The sequence below is a fragment of the Myotis daubentonii genome, chromosome X (assembly GCF_963259705.1).
Source record: "Myotis daubentonii chromosome X, mMyoDau2.1, whole genome shotgun sequence".
Classification (NCBI taxonomy): Eukaryota; Metazoa; Chordata; class Mammalia; order Chiroptera; family Vespertilionidae; genus Myotis; species Myotis daubentonii.
In genome coordinates this window covers 11,220,278-11,244,763 of record NC_081861.1, presented here as the reverse complement: position 1 = coordinate 11,244,763, position 24,486 = coordinate 11,220,278, and the positions used below count along the sequence as shown (strand labels likewise).

The 24,486-nt window shown below is 51.6% G+C and overlaps 1 protein-coding gene across 1 annotated transcript; it reads right to left on the bottom strand.

The window, feature by feature from the left end:
- Positions 1-14: 14 nt before the first annotated feature.
- On the bottom strand, positions 15-23,616 carry HAUS7 (HAUS augmin like complex subunit 7). The gene is made up of 10 exons (XM_059679937.1): positions 23,389-23,616; positions 21,973-22,088; positions 17,074-17,141; positions 14,262-14,323; positions 9,519-9,610; positions 8,969-9,106; positions 8,795-8,879; positions 8,079-8,291; positions 6,892-7,003; positions 15-235 (listed from the first exon to the last, which is right to left on the bottom strand). Exons 1-10 carry the CDS (start codon positions 23,554-23,556, stop codon positions 138-140), a joined length of 1,152 nt encoding a protein of 383 aa, XP_059535920.1. The 5' UTR covers positions 23,557-23,616; the 3' UTR covers positions 15-137.
- Positions 23,617-24,486: the final 870 nt, after the last annotated feature.

The following is a 24,486-nucleotide window of genomic DNA, read 5'->3' as shown; positions in this document are numbered from 1 at the left end:
CCAACCTCTGCCCCTTCCCGCCCCCCACCCCCCACAAGGAGCTGAAGGCCCATGCATTGGGAGGCTATGCCTGGAGAACATGAGGGTTATAACTGCTTCCCCTGCCGATGGCTCGGTCACCCCGGCTGCCTGGCTCTTCAGAGTGCAACTTCCAGATCGAAGCCTTCTTCGAGTCTCTTTTTCAGACTTACACTGAAGAGCTTATATTTCTGGATTAGTTCTTCCATTTTGGCGGCTGCAGAGCAAAGAAATACAAACCACAAAGTGAGTCTAGCGCCTCCCATGGCCACCAAAGGGCTTACCGCTGGGGGTGGGGTGGGGAGGGCCATGGGGCTGGTTCCCACAGTGAACCAGAAACAACTGAACCAGTCGTTGTTAAAGGGGCTGGAGAGACCAGGTGCTGGAAAGCAGTGAGGGCCATGCAGATGGAAGGGGGGTGGGACAGGTTGTTGTGACTCAATCAGACACAAATCAAATGACGTGGTCCTTAGTGGTGACCTGCTGCTTTGCTTTCAGGGGTGGGGGACACTGCCACAACACGCATCTGCCTCTCAAGGTACCAACTTCAGATGACCACTGGGCATGGAATGGGGGCACTGAGCACACTCCTCTCCCCCACGCTGGGTATGGGGGTTTCCCTGGCGGTGGTGCCTTAACTTAAACACACACCTATTCTCTCCTCCACCAACTTGCTTCCCTGCCTCCTTGCCCATCCACATGGCAAGGTAGTTAATTGGCATTTGGTCCTGCCCATCCCAAGGGTGACTCTGAAGCTCAGGAATCATGGGGTGTGCCTCAAGGTGACTGGCCTCAGGGAGAAGCTAGAGCAGGCAGACTCCTGGCAGAGCTGGGACCAAGCTTGGCCCACCCCCGGTGGGTCCCGAACACCCTCCCCACTTGACATTGATGCTCTCGGCTCTCACTGGGGTCACAATAGCACTCTTCCTGATGCGATCACTTTGCTCTACAGATGGGCTCTTCCTAAGTCACCTTGAGTATCATCTGCCTTCATGGGATCCTTAGGTTTTCCCAACCTCTTCAGTGATGGCGAACCTTTTGAGCTTGGCGTGTCAGCATTTTGAAAAACCCTCATTTAACTCTGGTGCCGTGTCACATATAGAAATTTTTTGCTATTTGCAGCCATAGTAAAACAAAGACTTATATTTTTGATGTTTATTTTATCTATTCAAATGCCATTTAACAAAGAAAAATCAACCAAAAAAATGAGTTCGGGTGTCACCTCTGACACACGTGTCATAGGTTTGCCATCACTGGCCTAGACCCTCTAGGCCAGCGGTCACCAACCGGTGGTCCATGAGGTCCGAAAGGTCAGCGACCGCTGCTCCAGTCCATTGCTCTCCCAGGCTGCCCCCACCCTAGCTGATAAATCAGTTAACATGTCTCCACTCTGTCCCAGACTCAAGTCACTACCTGGCCCTGTGTTGGCTGAGCTTGGCTGGGTCTCAGATCCCAGGCCGGAAGCCCCAGGCTCTCTCTCTGGAAGCTTTGTGCCCCAGCCCTGCGTCCCTGCTACTCTGGACTTCAGAAGGCTGGGTGGGCCTGGGCACATGTCTCTTTGGTTTCATCTGTTCTAGGCTTGGAAACTGGAGACTCACCCCCTCAGCTCTGTGCACCTGTTGCTTCACTGGTATCCTCCACCCTCCACTGTCTCCTCCACCCTCCATGTTCCTTCCTCTCTTTCTCTGGAGAGCCTGTTAGCCACCTGGATCAGGCCTCTGCATTACTTCTCTATGTTCATTTTCTTTCTCTATTTTCTTTCTACTCTTAGATATTTGTTGCCTCATTTTGTTGTCTACCTCTCTATTGACTTTTCAACACGCTGGCAAGCCTTTTTAACTTGTAGGAGTGTTTGCTTGTTTTTCTGCACCTTGCTTTTCATTTGGACATGATATAAGGCTTCACACTTAATGATGTCAGTGAGTTCTGGGACTCTAGTAAAATAACATATAGTGAAAGCAATTCTACCATAGGCTAAGCCTTAGTGGTCGGCAAACTGTGGTTCGCGAGCCACATGTGGCTCTTTGTCCCCTTGAGTGTGGCTCTTCCACAAAACACCACGTGTGGGCGCACACGTACAGTGCGATTGAAACTTCGTGGCCCATGCGCAGAAGTTGGTATTTTGTGGAAGAGCCACACTCAAGGGGCCAAAGAGCCACATGTGGCTCGCGAGCCGCAGTTTGCCGACCACTGGGCTAAGGGATAAAATAGCATCTCATCAATATTCTACCACAAGGACATTGTTCGAGGACCTGCTGTATTGAATATGCAAGTTCATTTCTCTGAAAGAGCCATTAGCCCAGCTTTCCAGGTCTTCTGTCTTTCATGGTGCTGGCCCTGCTGTGTTCTGGTGGAGTCTCCATTCCCTGCAAGGTCTGCCCTCCACCAAAGGAGCTCTGTGGGGGCAGAGCAGCAGGAACAGATGGGGGTCAGCCCATGCCATGGACACTCAGAGGCCAGGAACAGGTGGACTTCACCTGGGCTGCTGCCTGGGTTTACCATTCATTCATTTCAACGGGGTCTATTTTACTGGGAGCACCAACCTGTAAAGACCTGCTTGGCTTTCGCCCTCTGCTTCCGGCCTACTTGCCAATGCCCCTTCGCCAGGGCTATGGGCCACCAGGTACACACGCGCCCCCAATGCTGTGGTTTTCTCCACCTCCTGTATCCATCAAATTGCTCCCATCCACTTTCTAGCATCCAGAAAGCTGCTACAATCTCGATCTCTCCGTGCTGGTGCTGTCAACTCCCTCCCTCACCCCCAGCACAGACAAGGATGCTTTGTTTTCAAAGTGCATTGACATTTTCATGGCACTGGGGACTCCGGAGGCCTGGGAAGTCAAATGGGGCCTCAGGACCACCCAATGGAGATGATGACTGGTGAATGACAATGGACAAGCAACCAACATAATCCGCCTACTGGCACCCAGACTGGTGGCCCAGCTTCTTATACTGGGAGAGGAAGTAGCACAGACACACAGACCTTCCATAGTGGGAGGCCTTGAGGAGGTCGTGAAGACCTGTGCCCTCAAGTTTTCAGGTGGGAACAGGGGAAATGCACAGGCCATTCTGACTGGCCCTTGGCATGGACTGTGCCTCTGGGGTGTCTACAGCCCAAGAACTCCTTTCAAACAAAATCAGGAACTGAACTTGGACATGCAGTAAGCCCTCTACGCGTAAGGCAGCACCACCCAACAAAGCACAGAGGGGGAGGGTAAGGGGGAGGGTAGGGTTCACACATCTTAGACAAAAAGGGTGCCTATCTAAAAGGTAAAACTTGCCCTAGCCAGTTTGGCTCAGTCGATAGAGCATCGGCCTATGGACTGAAGGGTCCCAGGTTTGATTCCAGTCAAGGGCACATGCCCGGGTTGTGGGCTTGATCCCCAGTGGGGAGCATGCAGGAGGCAGCCGATCAATGATTCTCTCTCATCATTGATGTTTCTATCTCTCTCCCTCCCTTCCCTTCCTCTCTGAAATCAATAAAAATATATTTAAAAAAGAAAAGTAAAAGGTAAAACTTGCCACCAGCCCCGTGACCACGGCTGAGATGGCACGCAGTGCAGAAGACTAATGATCACCATTACATTAATGACAGCGTGGACTGTAATTTATTAACAGCAATTACACACACTGGGGGTGAGAGTCATAGTGATAGTGGTGCTTAGGATAAATGTTAGGATATATTTTTAAATGGAGGATTCTGTTGCAGTTCAGTCCAAAAGAAGAGAGGTATCTGAGTGCCCGGTATACATATGGCAAGTGTCTGTGCCAAGGCCAAGAGAGGGGAAAGGCCAGAAGCCCGAGGAGAGGGTTAGCTAGAGAGTTCATGCAAAAACAGTCTCCGAAGGGAGGGCCCAGAGGCTATGCAGCCTAAAACCTCTCCTTGGGGGTACACTCGGGGGGGAAACGGCTATAGGCACATGATTTAGTACCTGCTGCCTGAGGTGGTGGATAAGAGTTGAGACAAACCATAGACTAAGCAGAAAGCGTGATAGGAGAGGCTGGGGGAACGAGATGCCCACAAGGGAACCTTGAAAGCTGTATGCAGGCTCGAGGCTGTGCAGATGCCCAGGAAAGACCTGAGAGGGCCCTAAGTGATCACGTCTGGCTGACCCGGAGGCTCAGAGCAAAGAGGACTTGAAGGAGAAGAAAGAACTGTCAACTGTCCGGCCGGGTGTTAATAAAAAACACGAAGCCACACATCCGGGAAGCTTAAAACACTCCAAAAGGATAAACTCAAAGCAATCCACACCGAGACATATTCTAATCAAACTGTCAAAAGCCAAAGACCAAGAGAATCTTGAAAACAAGAGGAGGAAGTGTACAAGGAAGAGTACAAGTGTGCAAGGGCTTCCGTAAGAGTGACAGAGACACAATCATCACCAAGTCCGGACAGCAGTTAGCTGTAGGCAGGAAGAGGCATGTGAGGGGTTTCGTGGCCGCTAGGCATGTTCTAGCTCTCAACCTGGGTCATGGTTACACAGTATTCACTTTAAAATCATTTGAAATGGAATAAAGGGGCAGTTGCACAGGGAAAATATCCAACCATTTCATGTTTCTACCCCTAAGAGTTGAGACACCTCCCTAAAGGCTCTATTTCTTACCAGAGAAAAAGTCTTCTCAATGTATATTTCCAAAATAAAAAGATAAACTTACTCAGAAAAAAAAAATGTTTAATTGAAACTAAATTAAGCTACATTTTTGCCCCTATCCAGCAGTGGAAATGTCAGAAGGATCAAATCCAGCGCTGTTGACGATGCAGCAAGATGGAAACCGCTTGGCCTTGCAAATGGTGATGAATGGAGCCTCTCCACCATGACCTCAAGAACCCCATCCTAAGGACATAATTGAAAGTGGGGACCTACACTCTATGTATAAACATGTTCGCTGCATCCTTTTTATTTTTATTTTTTAAATATATTTTTGTTGATTTCAGAGAGGAAGGGAGAGGGGGAGAGAGAGAAAGAGAAACATCAATGATGAGAATCATTGATCAACTGCGTCAGCATTCCCCCTACTGGGGATCGAGCCCACAACCTGGGCATGTGCCCTGACTGGGAATCAAACCATGACATCCTGGTTCATAGGTTGCCACTCAACCACTGAGCCACACCATCTGGGCAGCTGCATCCTTTTTAAAAGATTGACAATGGGGGAACTACCTAAGTCAGTGGTCGGCAAACTCATTAGTCAACAGAGCCAAATATCAACAGTACAACGATGGAATTTCTTTTGAGAGCCAAATTTTTTAAACTTAAACTATATAGGTAGGTACACTGTTATTAACTTAATTAGGGTACTCCTAAGGCTTAGGAAGAGCCACACTCAAGGGGCTAAAGAGCCGCATGTGGCTTGCGAGCCGCAGTTTGCCGACCACGGACCTAAGTAATATGTGTTTATTGGGGGAATACATGAAGACTACAAAGCAGGATAAAGAAACAAATTAAACTAAACCACCTCTGATTCCAACAGGAAGAAAACAATGTTTACGTTCTGGCCCATTTCCTACGAGGGGTTCTTCTATATTGTTTTCCTTTATTTTATTAAATATTTTTATTGATTTCAGCTGCCTCCTGCACACCCCACATTGGGGATCGAGCCTGCAACCTGGGCATGTGCCCTTGACTGGAATCAAACCCAGGACCCTTCAGTCCACAGGCCGATGCTCTATCCACTGAGCCAAACAAGCTAGGGCTAAACTGTTTTCCTTTAGAAAGGTGAGGTCATCTAGTGCATTTCCTTTTTACTCCGCATTTACCCTTCAGCATTCTATAATATGCATTTTCTCAAGGTGTGATCACCAACCTTTGAAATAACGAACACTACTTCACCACATAGACCATTATCTACCTGAGTGCTACCCAATGGCAAAGCTTCCCCTTGTTTTCATCTTACACTATTATAAACCCTGCAACAGCATTAAGAATTACCCTCAAAACCTGAAAGTGACCTACAGGCTCAGTAACAGAAGATAGTAAGCAAATTATAGCAAATGGCTGAATGGAACAGTGTTTGATAATTAAAAATGCTACTTTGAGAACATGGGAAAATGCTTATAATGAGGTCCAAGGGAAAGAACATCTATATATATAAAAGGCTAACAAGTGAAATGTCCCCTTGCAAAATGTCCCCTTGGGAGTTTGATGGGAGACCAGGAGTTCGATCCGCTCACTATGACATACGCTGAACACCAGGGGTGGCGTGGAATGAAGCCGGCAGCAGCAAGGCCCCAAACGGCCCTGATTGCTGGCCAGGCCTAGGGCCCCTACCTGTGTATGAATTTTGTGCACCAGGCCTCTAGTAATAATATAAAAGTACATGTGTTGTTATCACACTTCACTTATACAAAGAAATAAAAAAATGAGAGGAAAAAGAATGGAAGGAGCCCAGCTGGTATGGTTCAGTGGTTGAGTGTTGGCCTATGAAACAGGAGGTCACAGTTCGATTGCTGGTCAGGGCACATGCCCAGGTTGCAGGCTCGATCCCCAATGAGGGGACATGCATGAGGCAGCCAATCAATGGTTCTCTCATCATTGATGTTCCTATCTTTCTCTCCCTTCCTCTCTGAAATCAATAAAAATGTATTTTAAAAAAAGGAATAGAGAGAAATAGACCAAATGTTTTGGTCTATTTCTGGGACAGGATATTGCCTTGTTTTTATTTTACCTCTGCATGTGTTTGGGTCACCCCAAATTTCTACAATTTAATGTTCTGATTTTATAATCTGTCAAAAGCAGAAGGGGCCAGTCCCCAAATGTTCCCCCAATACTGGATGAGCACAGAAGGAACCCTGGCATGAGGTAGGTGCTAAGCCAAGGTGCACTGGGATAGCCCTGTCTGCGACTGCAGCTACAGAAAGTGGTGACCACGTACCCAGACTCATCGCCACGCTGGCACCGTAGCTCTGCCCACCCTCCTGCTGCCTCTCCGCAGTCTCAACAGCATTTCCCGAGGTTTCAGTGACGTCCAACACTGCTTTCAACAGCTGAGAGGGAGGGAAATGTGTGGGCATTAAGTGCTGTGGTCTGACCCACAGAAGGCATTTCTTGCTTCCCACCCAGGTTCACGTTCAGTGTGTGCTCCTCCCTAGGCCCTCAAGCATGTGGCATTGATCCCCAAGGATACCCAAGGGTGACAGCAGGACTTCCAGCTACCTGGAGGCTCACCAATCAGAGTTCTGCAGCCTAACTTCCTTTTTCCTGGCCCAGCGGGGACACCACACTAGCAGGTGCCCCATCCCACACTGGTAGCCAAACAAAGCCAATGGCATAGTGGGAATATATCCCATGTTGGGGAACTGTTGCCCCCAATTTAAAGGGCCTTTCTGATGGGAGAGGACAGGAGCCTTTCTGTTACATAACCAAGACAAATGTTGTAGAAGCCCTGAGCCAATGTCAGACTTCTACGCATGGCAACTGGGCTCATAATCATAACCAAAGCCTGCATTTAGATCAGCTCTGGGGCTCTGAAATATAAAACTTAATGAGTAAATATTCACATAGTTGGCTCAACAGCGTGAGACCACTTTCTCCTGTTTCTCTGAGCTGAGTCAAGGGCACAAACAGGAAGCATGTGGCTGTAGGCCATAGTTCTTGGTCAGACACACAAGAACAGGCCAGGATACTTTTGGGTGTATCGTGAAGGCAAGAATGAGACCAATACAGGGACAAAAATTGGAATGAAATACTCTGCAGCCACTAAGATCATGCTTTCTAAGAAGAAAGATATGCACTGATGCTCACAAAAAAAAAATCCCAGTGAAAGAGTAAGAGTGTCACAGGCAACGAGCACCCAGTGCAGGCAGTGCACAACCTCTTTCAGGCCCAGGGTCTTGGCTCAGGTAACACCCCCTGAAGTGTAGTGAGGCCCTCGAGGAGCCATCAGATTAACCTCCCTGGCAACAAGAGAATCTCCTGCCCCAACCCACTGAAGGCAGAGCCTAGAACCCAGCTGTGCCACTTGCTCACAGGGAGCCTGGGCCAAGCCCCACCCAGCCCTCTGTCCCAGCCCTAGGGTCCCTGGCTGGGGCCTACAGTGGGAGAGGAGAGGGTGATTCTTACTTTGCGGCATGAAATCAGAGTCCTGCACACAGTTTCAACGATGGGGCCGAGCGGGTGGATGAAGGGGCAATCCAAGTTGCAGCACTCGCTCAGCTCTTTGTCGTACACTTGCAGGAAAGCCAGGACGAGCTGGTGGAAGTCAGAGATGACCAGGCGCAGCTTCTGCTCCAGAATGCCAGCTTCGGCGCTGCCTATACCAACCGCTTTCTTGTGCTGCACAAAGCCAGAGAGAGAGGGTCCCTTGAGGTTGCCCTGCCTGCTCATGGGGCACCAGGTCCCTTCCACCCAGCAGGGGCCACCCCAGGCTTCCAAAGACCAGTGGTGGAAAAGAACAACTTGCTTTTGAGCAAGGTTGACTGGCTTCTGACCTCAGCCCTGCCACTGCGGCCTCTGTGGGCATCAGTGCCCTCCTCAGGAGAATAAGGAAGCCAAGCCAAGGACTGCTGGGAGGGTTGCACACGAGGCAGCACACGAAAGCCTGGAGCTCAGGGCCTGGCGTGCAGTCCACCTGAGGCCAACCCTTTGCATCTGACAGGAAGCCTCCCAGCTCCTGCCCAGAGCTTGTCTGTCTGTCCCCTTCACGTGAGCTGAGCAACCACTGCATTCTAGCCCATCAGGACCTACGCACACGCTACCTCACTTAAGCCTCACAAGCTTAACACCTAAGCTCAGGGTAAAGAGAGGGTGCCTTAGGCCCTAGGCGCCAGCACACTCACCTCCGCCCGCAGGACCTCCAGCTTGTCCACGCTCTCCTGCAGCTGCTTGACCATCACTAGCACAGTCTTGTCATCGTTCACCTTCCTGCAGGAAGAGAAGGGGGGACACTTCCGTCACAGGCCACACGTGGAAGGAAGAGTGTCTGAGATCACAGAACCATGCAGAGCTTATACCTCTTGCTGTCATAAACATGTGTGTTCACACGTGCTTTACAGTCAGGTCTCAGGAGACTCCGCAGATGGGGGCTGGAGAAGAGGCTGCCCAGTATCTTCTCGTTCTCCTCCCTGGTCTTCTTGAACTGCCTCTCCACACTGCAGAGAAAGCCCAGGGCCACAGTCACTAGCCGGACAACAGCATCCGGGGACTGTGCTGGCAGCCTTTTGAGGTCCCATGGGGAAAGCCCAAGAGGATAAGCAAGAGCTGGCTGAGAGGCCAAGAGAAGGGGTCTCCTCCTTCTTTGGTAACCAGAGCTGAGCGCCATGCCTTCAAAAGCCCCGCCCACCAGCAGGGACAGCCTGAGCAGGCCCAACCCCTTTCACCCTGACAGCCTGGGACCTGGGCCAGTATGCACCTGCGGCCACCAGGGCAAGGAGTGAAACCCCAGCTAGAGATGTGCCTGGTGGCAGGCCCAGGTGCCCAGCAGGTCCCCTGGCCACCAGCTCCAGATGGAGAACCAAGGACACCTGCTGGCCATTCTGCGGAGGGCCTGTTCCGAGACTCTACCTGGACATGATGAGGCATCCAGTGGCCATGCTCCGGACTGCATCCAACAGCTCTTCTATGAGGCGCAGCTGCTCCAGGGTGCCACCCCGGCCCTGAGCAGGAAACACCACATGCGCTCACTGACAAGGCATGCTGGGAGCCCCCGCCGCACACCCCACCCTGCTGCGGCTAGTGGGAAAGAGAAGCCTGGTCCCCACCCGGAAACATCTCCAGTAGGAGGCCTGTCCTTCTCAGCGGATCACCCTCCCCAGCCAGGAACGACCAGGCTGATGGCACAAGATGGGGCCCTGGAGGTGGCCTGCACTGACCCTCCTCCTCCCCCTCCTCCTAGGCAGATCAAGGACTTGTCCCTGGCAGGCGGCACATGGTCAGCCTTCTAGCCAGGTCCTCATTGCCCTGCCCTGCACACCTGCTATTCTGAGGACTGTGCTAGACCAGTGGTCGGCAAACTGCGGCTCGCGAGCCACATGTGGCTCTTTGGCCCCTTGAGTGTGGCTCTTGCACAAAATACCAACTTCTGCGCATGGGCTGCGAAGTTTCGATCGCACTGTACATGTGCATCCGTTACTAATGTTGTGGCCCCACCCCATAACAAAGAAACAGAATTTCTGGAGGATGAGGCCCAGAAATCAGGATTTTAAAAAGATTCCCAGGTGATTCTAATGTGCAGCCAAGGTTGAGAACCACTGCACTAGAATGATTCACTCAGCCAGCCTCACTGGTGGCTTACTATAAAGCCCTCCAAAATGCATTTGCACTGCCTGGCAGTGTTGCTCAGTGGTTGAGTGTCAACCAAGAACCAGGAGGTCATGGTTCAATTCCCAGTCAGGGTATATGCTTGGGTTTTGGGCTCAATCCCCAGTGTGGGGCGTGAAGGAGGCAGCCGATCAATGATTCTCTCTCATCACTGATGTTTCTCTCTCTCTCTTCCTCTCCCTTCCTCTCTGAAATCAACACATGCCATCTTCCTCTCTCATGAAATGCCCACCTCTCAGAGTGGGACGAAGGTGTCTGCAGCTGCAGACAGGTAAACGCCAGAAAGAGTATAGGGAGGCACAGAAACCAAGGTTACCACTGAGACGGTGATGACTGGCTGTGTTCTCTCCTCTGCTCTCCCCAAACCTGCACTCAGCCCAGCCCAAACCCAGAAGAGAGCACAGTGGTACAGACAGAGTTTTCCAGAAAAGAGAACCCCTAATGTTCAGAGAGAGCAGGAGAAATCCCCAGCCTTTTCTTGCTCCCTCTTCTTTGTTCTCTCAGATCTCAGACCTCTGGCAATAGAGTGGTGGGGGTGGCAGCAGCGACCAAAGTGGCTGAGGGCAGAAAACAGCAGGGGCAACACTCTGGAGGCAGGGAAACTTCCTCTCCATTTGGTGGAGCTATGGGGCTAAATCCTGCTACCCCTTCTTCCTCTCTGTCCTCCTGCTGCTGTGGTGCAGTCATGATGTGAGTGATTTACGGCTGAGGAAAAGGAAAAGGAAAGCCCTTTCCCCCAGGAACCAGATCGTATCAAAGAGATGACAGGGAGGGAAGAGCTCAGGAAAATGTCCGCAGAAATCTGTTTATGAATGCCTGGGCTCACCCTATCTCACCCTCCACCCCCACCCCCGCCCTCTCTGCCCCATGTGAGGGTGGATCTGATCTTTTTTTTGTAATATATTTTTATTGATTTTTCACAGGGAGGAGGGGAGAAGGATAGAGAGTTAGAAACATCGATCAGCTGCCCCTGCAGGCCTCCTACTGGGGATCAAGCCTGCAACCAAGGTGCATGTCCTCGACTGGAATCGAACTCAGGACCTTTCAGTCCATGGCCCAACGCTCTATCCATTGAGCCAAACCAGTCAGGGCGGATCTGATCTTGATGAGCATTCTGAAGACTCTGATTACTAAGCCAGGGGAGAAACCAGCACCCAGGTCCCAGGCCAACCACCAGGTGGCGCACGTGCAGGACAGACCCAAATGGCACAAAGGCTGTGGGAACTGAGCTGTCACTGGGACCACAGGCCAGAGAAGCAGGAAGCTTAACACATTGTTTGCAGGTAGTTTTTATCGCTCGCTAACAGGTGGCGCGGGCCATTTTTGCAGTTGAATAGATTGATTACCGTTATACCTGAAAGTACATACATAATTCACCATTGTGTGTGTTAGAGACCCAAATTTTGTCCTTTGGAATTCATATATCTGTATGTTAGCTTCCCTTTAGAGCAATAAAAAAGTATAAAAATAAACGTATTTATACGTTACCTGCATTCTACCGCTAGTCTATAAAAAAACGTATTAAACTAACCAGGTTAAGTGCCTTCTAAAACACAAACATTCACCATAAAATTTAACAAGACCCAGAGTCAAAGTAATAGTCAAAATGTCTAGGACACAATCTAAAATAACTTGGCACATGAAGAAACCCACAAAAATCTCTACTTGAATGAGAAAAGACAATCAATTGACATCAATGACAAGATGACGCAGATGCTGGAGTAACCTGACAAATTTAAAGTAGTCACCATAAAAATGCTGAATAGGTCATCATGAACACTCTTGAAACAAAAGTCAAAAATAGAAAGTATCACCAAGAAATCAAGATTTTAAAAGAACAAACACATGGAAACCTTAAAACATAAAAATAGAAAAACTGAAATTAAAAACTCACTGATGGACTCAATAGCAAAATGGAAAGACAAAGGAAAGAGTCAGTGAACTTGAAAACATTAACAGAAACTATCGCCCTAGTTGGTTTGGCTCAGTGCATAGAGCACTGGCCTGCGGACTGAGGGGTCCTGAGTTAAATTCCAGTCAAGGGCTCGATCCCCGGTAGGGGGCAGCCGATCAATGATTCTCTTTCATCATTGATGTTTCTCTCTCCCTCTCCCTTCCTCTCTGAAATCAAGAAAAATATATTTTTTAAAAAACAACAACAGAAAAACAAACAGAAACTATCTAATATGAGCAACAGAGAAAAAAACAGATAAAACTTTCCATGTATGGCAAAAGACACAAACTTGCAAATTTGTGAAGCTGAGCAAATCCAAACAGGACAAACACAAAGAAATCTTCCCACAAACACATAATCAAATCGATGAAAAAAACTAATGACAAAGAAAACAATGTTAAAGTAGCGGGAGAAAAACAATGCATGACCCACAGGGGGAAATGATTCAAATGACTGCAGATTTCTCAACAGGTCCTGCGGAGAAAGACTGCTAACCCAAAATTCTGTACCTAGTGAAAATATCTATCAAGAATGAAGGGGCCTGGTCTGAGGGGCTCAGTGGTTGAGCGTCAACCTATAAACCAGGAGGTCACAGTTCGATTCCCGGTCAGGGCACATGCCTGGGTTATGGGCTCGATCCCCAGTGTGGGGCGTGCAGGAGGCAGCCAATCAATGATTCTCTCTGATCATTGATGTTTCTATCTCTCTTTGAAATCAATAGAAATATATTTTTAAAAAAATAATAAAAAATAAAAAAATTGCTGAAGGCAGTTCTTCAGATGGAAGTGAAACAATACCAGAAGGAAACTTGGAGCATTACAAACAAAGGAAGAATAAAATAGAGAACAAAACCCCATTGTCAGATACAGAAAAAGCATTTATAAAATTCAACACCCTTTCATGATAAAAACTTAACAATATAGGAATAGAAGGGAACATCTTCAACCTGATAAAGGACATAAATAAAAACCACTGGAGTGGCTCAGTGGTTGAGCGTAGACCTATGAACCATGAGGTCATGGTTGGATTCCAGGTCAAGGCACATGCCCAGTGAGGGGCGTGCAGGAGGCAGCCGATCAATGATTTTCTCTCAACAATGATTCTCTTATAATTCAGCAATAAAAAAACAGATAATCCAATTAAAAGTGGGCAAAAGAATTGAACAAAGACATTTCTCAAAAAAAAAATCTATCAATAGCTAATAAGCACATGAAGGTGCTCAACATCATTCGTCATCAGGGAAATGCAAGTTAAAACCACAATGAGATCGCCCTTGCACCCACCAGGATAGCCGGAACCAAAAAGACAACAGTAAGTGTGGTGAGAATGTGGAGAAACTGGAACCTCACACGTTGCTGGTGGGAATGTAAAAATGGTGCAGCCACTTTGGAAAATGGTTTGGCTGTTCCTAAAAAGTTAAAAGTCAAGTTACTATATGACCTAGCAACTCCTTGCCATATACCACTCCTAGCTGTATACCCCAGAGAACTGAAAACATGTCTTCCGTCAAAAACGTATACAGGAACATTCATAGCAACGTTATTTATAATAGCCGAAATGTGGAAATAATTACTTCAATTTTTTTTAAAATATTAAGAGTAGAGGGCAGGGTTTCTTTCTTTGAATCAGGAGTGACAGATGGGGGTGGGAGGGTGGATTAGAGCCGCCTCTGTAGAGAAGCCTGCAGTAAGGCAGCACATGGGGGAAAATGCATGGGCTCAGGAGTCATGGGCCTGGGTTTGTCACTGGGTGTCTTCGAGGGAATTGTCACCTCTCTTGTCAAATGGGCCTAAGACAAGTACTGCTGCCAAGGGTGGGCGTGACAATTACTGACATGTTAAGTACTTACCACAGTGCTGGTGTGTAGAAAGTCATCGACCGAGTACAAGATGCACTCTGTCCCTTTGGTCATCAGAAGCCTCGGCCTCCTCAGCAATGGCTACGCTCTACTCAAGGAATCCTATGGGTTCCTGCCCTGGGGGGCTAGGGAGCAGGGGTGGAGATGAGTGGGGACAGAGAGGGCCCTCTCTTACCATCAGGATGTCCCCGGTAACCGGCCCAGTCAGCATCAGCTCACGGCTCACTGACAACATCACTGTTGGAACACAAGGATTCTATTACTGCAGATACCCACCCAAATAGGAGAGGATGTCATGCACCCAGGGGTGCAGGGTTCCCAGTAGTTCTCAGGGAAGGGTGTTCCTGCTCCAGTGTCAGCAGGTCCAGTGCCCACAAGGCCTGAAAGACCCAGGTGGATAAGGAAGCAGGTGGACCACACACCTAGGTGCCAGGACTGCCCTCTTGCTGTGTGACCTGCACCCAGTCACTGCCCCTCTCTGGGCATCAGTTTCCTCACCTAAAAATAAGGGGTCAAATCCCATGGTCTTCCATATAGGGACCTACAGCTGCCTGAGGAGCTGACAGAGGTCAGAGAACCTTCCAAACACTCCGTGTGCTGCCTTTTCAGAGACCTCGCCAGGCCAAAGCAAAAGGAACCATTGCTCCCATTTGTCAATTTCCTACACACCTTGCATGTCATCATCTCCTTTCCTCTTGCCACCAACCCTAGAAAGTGAGCCTTAGTTTCATTTTACAAGTTGGGAAACTGAGTCCAGGGTGCCCTGGGTATTTTCTGAGGAACCATCTGGTATACAGAGAAAGGCCAAGACTTGGAGCCAGAAAGCCTCGGGCCAGTGCCAACTCCACACCCCCCACCTAGCACAGTGGCAGTGTCCTTACCCTCACAGGCAAAGCCCATCTCCTACCCCACGTGCCTCAGTGACAGAACAGGCAGAACTCTGGCATCTGCTTTGAAAGGTTTGGTGCAGGAAGCAAGCAGCGCATCTATGAGAAAGTATTAGTAATCCTGGAACGCTGTACCAATGCCAGTTATACCCCCAAGCACACCTGCTCTGCCCACAGCCCTTAACCCCAAATCCTTGTGTCCTCCCTGGCCCCTCTCCTGCTTAGCCCACATCCAAGCCTCAGGGAGTCTGGCTGACCCTCATCCCTTCACTATAAATCCAGGATCTGAGCAGCACCCTGCTCCCATTCCCCCTCCCCCGCCCCCATTTCTAGCCTGGGTCACTGCAAGACCCTCCCAACCGTCTCCCTGCCTCTGCCTGGGCCTCCTATTCCCAGCCCAGTGGGCCAAGGGACCCTGTGAAACCCAAAGTCAGGTTGCAGCTTTCCTCAGAGTAAAAGTCAACATCCTTCTGTGGCCCACAAGGCCTGGCTGGATCTGGCCCCATCCCCCTCTGACCTCACCCCACCACTCTCCCCTTGCTCTCCACTCAACACCAGCCACCCGGGCACCTTCAGTTCCTCAAAGCTGCCAGGCACACACAAGCCTACCTCAGGCCCTTTGCACTTGCTGTTCTAGTGCCCTGAATACTATTCTCCTTGGCATTTACTGGATTCCCTTCCTCCCTTCCTGCAAGTCTCTGTTCCAAAGAGAGGACTTCCCTGGCCTTCTTATGTCAACAGCACAACCCTTCTCCCAACCCACCCAGGCACCACTTCGCCTGCTCCTGCCTTTGTTTGTAGTGATTCTCACCATCCACATACTGAGAATCTGGCTGCCTTCTTTGCTTATTACCTGTCTTTCCCCGCTAGCACCTAAGCACCGTGAGAGCAGTATAACTTCCTGCTGCACTGCTAGCACCTAAAACAGTGCCGGGTGCTCCACTAAGACTTGTTCGATGGATTGGTGATTCCCATTTACACTCTTTGACAAGCACTCACGTCTATCACCTGCTTGGACACTCAGCACACTCCCACTAGGTGGGCAGGGCTGAGGTTATCGTGGCACTTTACAGAGGAGAAAACCGAGGCCGGAAATGGCAAGGTCAAGGCTGTGGGCTGGGGTTAGCACCTGTGCGTGCATGTGTGTTAGACAATCCAAGTGCTGTCTGATGGCCAGGCTCACCGGGCTTGGACATGGTCCTGTCAGCAGGGAAGTAGCGGACACAGTGCGGGAGAGGCCAGCCCCCAGGTCAGCCTTGCAGGCTCCGAGATACAATGCCCTGTTCTTCTGGCCTATTTGAGCCTCAGGGACAACTGCACTCAGATACAGTGGGGCCTTGACTTACGAGTTGAATTCTTTAAGGGGCTCGTTAACTCAAATTACTCTATCAACGCAATGCAAAAAATCGGCTGAGAGAACTGGTATCTCAAAAAACTCGTTAGTCGGGACACTCGTAAGTCAAGGCCCCACTGTAATTAATTTGGCAGTGCCGGCTGGGACATGGATCAGGACTCCAGGGTCCAGTTTACTCCATCCTGGTGCGGTTGGGCCAAAGGCAGGCCCGTGGAAATTTCAACTTTTGGAGACATCACTGTGAAGATGAAGAGTTAGCCACCCCCCCGAGGACCGCAATTGGTTGCCCTTTATCTAATAATGCCCATTACTGGGTTACGGACAGTTTCTGCCAAGAGAGGACTGAAAAGAAGTGGTTACAAGACAAGCCCCTGGGGCCAGCTGACGGTGTGCTCCTAGCAATACCAGCTGTAGTGTGCACGTGCACACACCAGTGACACAGGGACGTAACCATCAGTGGCATCGGCAGGAACCGCTGTCTCTGCCCACAGTGCCTCAGGGGATGGACTGGCAGGGTGACAGGTTCTTGGTCTTATTCCCCTACAAGAACAGGTCACCCATTTGCTACATCAGTGGGGGAGGAAGCCTGATTCTAGAAGATTCTAGCAACATCCACAGGGTGTGAACCATCCAGAAGAAAACACCAGTCCAGTGGGAAATTCATACCTCACTAAGGAGGCCATGCACATGCTCAGAATTGCCCAGAATCCACCACCCAACTCCCAACTCCCCTCACACAGACTCACCCTGGATCTTCGCTTCTTCTGGGGTCCTACTTGTTGGGTTGAGAACCGGTGCCGAGGAGGGACAGGCCCTGCAGGTAAAGAGCAAAACCAGTCAGGGCTGAGTGGGCTGCAGAGGCACCCTCACGACTCCTCCTTATACAAACTCTAAAAAGTGAATTACTGTCCGGCCAGTGTGGCTCAGTGGTTGAGCATTGGCCCATGAACCAAGAGATCGTGGTTCGATCCCAGTCAGGGCACATCATGGGTTGCAGGCTCGATCCCCAGAAGGGGCGTGCAGGAGGCAGCCAACCGATGATTCTCTCTCATCACTGATGTTTCTATCTCTCCCTCTCCCTTCCTCTCTAAAATCAATTTTTAAAAAAGTGTGTTTTGCCGAAACCGGTTTGGCTCAGTGGATAGAGCGTCGGCCTGCGGACTGAAAGGTCCCAGGTTCGATTCCGGTCAAGGGCATGTACCTTGGTTGCGGGCACATCCCCAGTGGGGGGTGTGCAGGAGGCAGCTGGTCGATGTTTCTCTCTCATCGATGTTTCTAACTCTCTATCTCTCTCCTTTCCTCTCTGTAAAAACTCAATAAAATATATTTTAAAAAAATAAAAAAATAAAAAAAGTGTGTTTTGTTGTTTTTTTAAATCAGCAGTGAGGGTTTGCAGGGTTAACTCCGGGTCACAACTTTAAGCCATTTGGGGGCTCCTAGTATTATGGGTTCTGGGTTCACACGCCCCACCTCCTGGGTGGTGAGACAGCAATTCTAGCTGCCCCTCCTAGTGTGGCGGAGCCTCAGCCTCGATGACACCACAGATAAATGAAACAGTGGCCACTCATAAGCATCTTGCCTTAAGATGCTGAGCTGATGGACGGAACCCTTTCCAGGCACAGACCACATCCAAAGGCAGTAAGGGCGACAGTGCCTGGCAGGCAGCACGAGTGACACGCAGCTCAGGCCTCCCTCTGTGTCTCCTCTGTGAGGAGGCCATGGTGGGAGCCCCAGGAGCGGGTTGCCATGGTGGGACCTCCCTACATAAAGACAAGAGGCATCAAGATACCTAGAGACCGCACCTTCTCATCACGCTGACTGTTCCATGGGGAGGGCTCATTGCTCCTTCCCTGGGGCCATGCCTAGAAATGCCTTGTCCCAGGCCACACCTGCCCTGACCATGCTGGGGCCCTGGGAGCTAGTGGGGCCTGGGACCCCTGGGACTGTAGTAGAGAGGGGGCTGGACCCAGCAGCCTCAGCTGCTCAGCTGCACCTGTCTTCATACCTCATTAAGGCAACACAGCCCCACCCCATCCCTGTTCTGCCAAAAAAGGCAGGGGCAGAAAGGGCAGGAGAAAGCGCCCACCCTGTGAAATGCTAGGAGGCTGGCCCCTGGGCCTGCTTGCCAGGCAACGTTCCCACTCACAAGGCACCAAGCACTGGTGAGTGCTCAGCGGGCCAGCAGGCTGAACCGCAGCAAAGCACTTTGACACGCTAAGGAACAAGTCCGTAAAAGCCTAAGTGACCTTGCTCGGGAAGGGCTTTCATTAAAGTCGATTTTCCTGGAGCAGCAGGGAGCGGGGCAGAAATGAACAGCGTTCAAAGCCTTGAAAGCAAGTACAGCTCTTTGCGAGCCAAGGAAACTCATGTTCCACGAACTCATCCACCCAGGGGGCCCTGTGGCTCTGCTCCCCTCCTGCACCGAGGGCCAGCTCAACTGGCATTTAGGCCACCAAGAGCTGCCGTGCTGAGCTCCCCAGCCAATGCTGGGTGCGGCTCCCAGGTTCTGCCAAGAGAGGGGTGAACAAGGTGGCCCTAAACGAGGGCTGAAATGGAAAGCCACGTGCAAAGAAAGCCAACATGAACTTGGGGGGGAAGTGAACTCTGTCCAATCCTCTTTTCGGGCTCTTGAAAGGACTATAGCACTTTTGCCAGCGTGGGATCATTAAAAGGATTCAGTTTCTTGTGTTTAAAAAAGTATTAAAAGCATCTGAGGAATGCAGCTGTGGACTGCTCCCATGCCTCTCTGGCCAGCAGAGCGACCCAGTGCCCAGCTTCCTCTGGCCAGGCAGATCTGGGCTCCCTCCCCCAGGATCTCCAAGCCATAGCCTTGGCCTCCCCCCTCCTGGGAGGGAGCTCAAGACCCCAGCACTAGTCCAGGCTATTCTCAGTTCTCTCTCTCCTCCCAGGTTCCTGGACAAGGCGCTGGCCGCTCCAGGGCTGGCAATGGCTGGCACGTGAGCCATCTGCCATTCTGAGCCAGGAGCCTGCCATCTTTCCCTGCAGCTGTTGTTACACCTTCCATATTGGTCTCCCTGCCTCCGGTCTCTCCCCTCCAAATCCATCTGCCACAGAACCCGAGTCACCTTGCCAAAATGCCAATTTCAGTATGGCACTTCCCTGGTCCCACGCTCTTTCTGCACAGAGCACCAAATTCAAAGGCCTCATGTGGCTTGCAAGGCTCCACGTGAGCTGCCCTGGGCTGCTATTCAGGCTGCTGCTACCTGGCTCTCCCTCCCACACAACTTCCTGCTCCTGTGGAAATGAGCACCTACCATCACCTGTTCCATCCCAGGTCCAATGCCACCTCCTCCCTGCCAGTGTCCGCGGCACTCAGACTATGGAGGTGTGCCCAATACTGGGATTCGTGTCTTGGCCTTTTGCAGCCACTAAAGCCCCAGCTCCTGGAGGGCACCCATACGAATCTGAGGCACCTGGAACGGCACAAGTGCGCATGTGCCCCTGGGCCCTCGTCAGTACAACACCGCTGCAGTCCAGGCTGGTGGGGAAGCCCTGCCCGGTACCTGCCCCGGCAGCTCCCAGTGCTTTGCAGAGCCAAATGGGACAGCAGGCAAGACAAAAGCTACAGGCTGAGGGCTCTGGCAGGAGTGTGCTCCAAGGCTGTGGGTGTCCAGGGGAAGAAAGAATATGTTTTGCTCTGGAAACTGGAGACTTTTTTAAAAATATATATTTTTATTGATTTCAGAGAGGAAGGGAAAGAGAGCGAGAGATAGAAACATCCATGATGAGAGAGACTCATTGATCGGCCGCCGCCTGCATGCTCACTGGGGATTGAGCCCACAACCTGAGCATGTGCCCTGACCACAGAATCGAACCATGAACTCCTGGCTCATAGGTCGATGCTCAACCACTGAGCCACCGCAAGCGAGACCTTTAAAAAAGAGATAGGATGTGCCCTGGTTCAGTGGGTTGGAGCGTTGTCCCATGCACCAAAAGGTTGCAGGTTTGACCCCTGGTCGGGGCGTGTGCGGGAGGCAGCAATGTGTTTCTCTTTCACGTGGATGCTTCTATCTCTCTTTCTCACTTCTCCTAAAATTAATTTTTAAAAACATTTTTAAATAATAAAAAATAAGCCATAGCCGGTTTGGCTCAGTGGATAGAGTGTTGGCCTGTGGACTGAAAGGTCCCCAGTTCAATTCCGGTCAAGGGCACATGCCTGGTTTGTGAAGTAGATCCCCAGTAGGGGGCATGCAGGAGGCAGCCAGTCAATGATTCTCTCTCATCATTGATGTTTCCATCTCTTTCTCCCTCTCCCTTCCTCTCTGAGATCAATAAAAATATATTTAAAAAACAAAAAATAAATAAAAGGAGATGGGACGTGTGACCTGGGTTTTTGAAGGCTGTGTCAGAGTATATGTGACATGCAGAGACCTGAAGGGCACTTCCAGGAGGGAGAACAGGTGAGCGAGAGCAAAAGGTTATGAGTGTGGGTATACCAAGGTCTGTGGTGAACCTGAGGGACGAGCCTGCAAGGCAGGAGAGACTTAAGCATGAAAATGCCTCCTCCTTCCTCTTGGCCGTCCCCAGGACACCCAGCTCAGGGCCAGGCCTGCTGACATCCGGTGGCCCGGCAGACACCAGCTGGGTGCAGGCCAGACCCTCGATCCTCCACTGCCAGGCTCCTGCCCAGGTGTCTTCTGCAGCTGCAAAGGCAGACAGGCCAGGCTGAAGAGGGGCAGGCCCAGGCCTGGCCTCATGAAAGACGCCTGTACCAACCCTGCCTGGGCATCCTTAGGGCTCATGTCCAAAAGCACAGGGCCTGTCTTCCCCACTGGAGCATTAAGACAGATGCTCAGCTCAGGGGCTGCTGCTCCCAAGAAACAGACATTCTGTGGACTTTCTAGAGCTTTCCCTTGCCATCAAGGCAGGCTTTGCTTCCCCTACATCAGTGGTCGACAAACTGCGGCTTGCAAGCCACATGTGGCTCTTTGGCCCCTTGAGTGTGGCTCTTCCACAAAATACCGACTTCTGCACGTGGGCCACGAAGTTTCAATTGCACTGTACATTCGCGCCCGCACGTGGTATTTTGTGGAAGAGCTACACTCAAGGGGCCAAAGAGCCTCATGTGGCTCGCGAGCCCCAGTTTGCTGACCACTGCCCTACACAGTGCCAAGCACATACACCAGGCCACACCTTGACCTGAAGGACTGGGAAACAGGGGGTCTTGGCTTGCTTGTCACTCCTGAGTGATAAGACCCGAGGCAGTTACAACCCAGCCTGACCCTCAGGTTCCCAGCCTGAAAACAAAACGACTAAAGTGAGTAGATCATTTCTCAGGCTCCTTCCAGTCCGGAAATCAGTAGTCAAAGAAAAAAAAAAAGAACGCTCAGAAGCCAAGCTGAGTACTTCAGCCAAGTGGTGAAGAGACTCCCCAAAGCAATGGTGGGGGGGCCTTTTCACCCCAAATTTGACCATGGCTCCATAGCTGGCACTTCTTACCTCAGCAGCTGTTGTCACAGTGATCTGGGGTAGGGAACAGAGCCCCTGGGGTAAGGGGGGAGGGGACGGGAGGAGGAGAGGGGCGGGAGAGGGAACCAGGGACAGAACAAACCCTATCTGGCTCAGGTGGGTTGAGTGGCACCACGTGTGTCACTGACATGGGGAGGAAGCAGCCGCTCCATTACCGTGTATACATCCACTGCAGGATATCCATGCGGTACTTCGAGGGAGTACACAGCAGTTGCTTCACAGTCTCTGGTTGTTTGATGTGAAGCCCCTTGAGGAAGGGGCATTGGAGGTCCTAAGCAAGGAAGGGGAAAGCCAGGAAGCTTTAGAAAACCAGAATCAACAAAGGGCTGCAATGCACGTCTGTGCTCATGCCCTTGCTGCTCCTCCACGTATGTTCACTGCCACCTGCCACCGGGCACACACCAGGCTTGTTAGCACTTCCAACTGCCTGCGGGCACACTGTCCACCACCCCCACCTTGTGCGCCCTGCAGCGTCCTCCCCTCCATCTTGCCCAAGGGTAAATTCCCCTCATTCTCATCCCCAGCTATGACAGCCTGCCAGCCCACCTCCTTAAAATACGCCCCTCTCTGGGCTCCCATAGCAATTTGACCTAGTAGCAAATAAGGGCTTTAGCAAGATTCTGAGACGTCAATGCAGGCTCCTGGCTAAGGGACTAAAAGGACAGGGAGGGAGATGGGGCCCACAGGGCCTCTCCTGGAGGGGAGGGGAGCAGAGGGGAGGAGGACAGGGGAGGGGAGGGGAGGGGAGGGGAGGGGAGGAGGGAGGAGGGGAGGGGAGGAGAGGGAAGGGAAAGGGAAAAGAGGAGGAGAAAAGGGGAGGGGAAAAGGGGAGGGGAGAGGGTCAGGGAGGGGAAGAGAGAGAAGGAGAGTGGAGGGGGAAAGTGGAAAAGAGGGGAGGGGAAGTGGAGGGGAGGGGGAGAGAAGGGGGAAGAAGAGGGGAGGGGGAAGTAGAGGAGAGGGAGACAGAGGAGGGGAGGAGGATAGGGGAAGGGGGAAGGGAGGGGGATAGAAGAGGGGAGGGGGAAGTGGAGGGGACAGGGGAAGGGGGGAGGTGAGGGGGATAGAGGAGAGGGGAAGAGAATAGAACGGGAGGAGAGGGGAGGGGGGCCGGGGGAGGGGGGAGGGGGGAGGGAAGGAGGAGAGGGGTGGAACCAGGGACAGCTACCCAACTTGAGTAGTGGGCTTCTTCACTACCACCACCATTGGCCTGTGACGCAGATTGGCCTGTGACGCAGATTGGCATGGGGCATGGACCCTGCCCGCCTGTCTCCCCAGGACCCACCCCCCCGCCCCTCGAAACTAACGGTCTGTTCCCTCCCCCTCCTGGCACTTGATTCGCGCGCCCAGAAGGCGCCGGCCAAAACTAGCAGACACTGGCCATGGAGACAGCAAGAAAGCCAGGGGCCGCCCAAGGAGCAGATACGGACACCCCTCAAGGCGTTCCCAATAGCGGGAGCGCAGCGGGGAGACAGGGGCGGTGCACACAGCGCCACCGACTTCCGCGGGAGGCCCGCCAACCCCGCCGCCCGGCCCCCGCCGCCGCCCCGGGTGGTTCCCTGGGCCCGCAGCACCTTCAGCTTCTCAAACACCTCCATGGCTAGCTTGGACTCTCTGTCCTCAGCCTGGTTCTCCGGGCAGTAGCAGCCTCCGCCAGCGCCAGCGGCAGCATCACCGCCAGCAGCAGCGCCAGCGTCAGCACCAGCAGCGGCAGCACCAGCAGCAGCACCCAGCTCGGCCATGTTTCAGGCTCTTCGTGGCGCCTGGGGCTCACAGGCCAGCGTTGCTGCCAATCATGCAGTAGCCGCAGTCCTGCCGCCCACCAGTCTGAGACGGGGCGTGGCCTCCACCGCGCCTTCCCATTGGGTTTCTCACGCGCCAGAGAGGGGCGGGGCGAGGCAGTGGGCGGAGCCTGGGCGGGCTCTCAGTCACCAACCTGGCTCGCGTCACTTGCGTGGGCGACCAGATCGGTGACGCATGCGGGAGAGCCTCTTCCAGGAGAGGGCGCTCCTTGGTCGGGTTCTCCCTGGGAGGATGAAGGGGAGCTTTGGGGACTGAATGAAACTGGGACTTGTGTCCAGTCTCCCAGAGCTATGCTCTATCTCCTGTTTCCCACACAACTGGAGTTAAAGGGGAATTTCTTGAGTTCGAATCCGACCCCAACAGTCACTAGCTGTGTGATTTGGGGCGGGTTACCTAACCTCACTTGCCCTCACTTAATGGGAATAATGAGAGCAGTTACTTCATTGGGTTTTTAAATACCTAATACAGTACCTGGCACATAAAAAGCACTATGTAAGAATAAAAGTTTATTGTTATTATGCTGGGCCCTACTACTTCCCCCTCCTCCTCCCCTAGACAGTCTTTGGCCTTCATGGAAGGCTCTGTGGCTCCTTTCTGCCTTGTCCACTCACACATTTCTTTGCATCTCTCAAAATAAGTCTGGAATGAAATTTGTCAGCTGGTTATCTCCCATACTTCTAAAGCCCCCAGCTCAGTGAATGCCCACATCCCCAAGACTTGCTGATCAGATTAGGTGGGAAGGAGCTGGAGGGTGGCTAATGCCCAAGGAGTGGGGAGCCAGTGGCAGGCAGCGGCTACCAGCCTTCCTCTGTCCTCTCCAGGGTCTATCCCTCCTCCGTGCCTCCCCCTGCCATTTCCTGAAGGGTGGG

Excerpts from the sequence above, each read along its gene's own strand:
- HAUS7 (XM_059679937.1), bottom strand. The coding sequence starts at position 23,556 with ATGGCCGAGCTGGGTGCTGCTGCTGGTGCTGCCGCTGCTGGTGCTGAC. Across the intron at positions 22,089-23,388 it reads AGGTGTTTGAGAAGCTGAAG|GACCTCCAATGCCCCTTCCT; the intron begins GTGCTGCGGGCC and ends TTCCTTGCTTAG. Across the intron at positions 14,324-17,073 it reads AGAAGAAGCGAAGATCCAGG|TGATGTTGTCAGTGAGCCGT; the intron begins GTGAGTCTGTGT and ends GTGTTCCAACAG.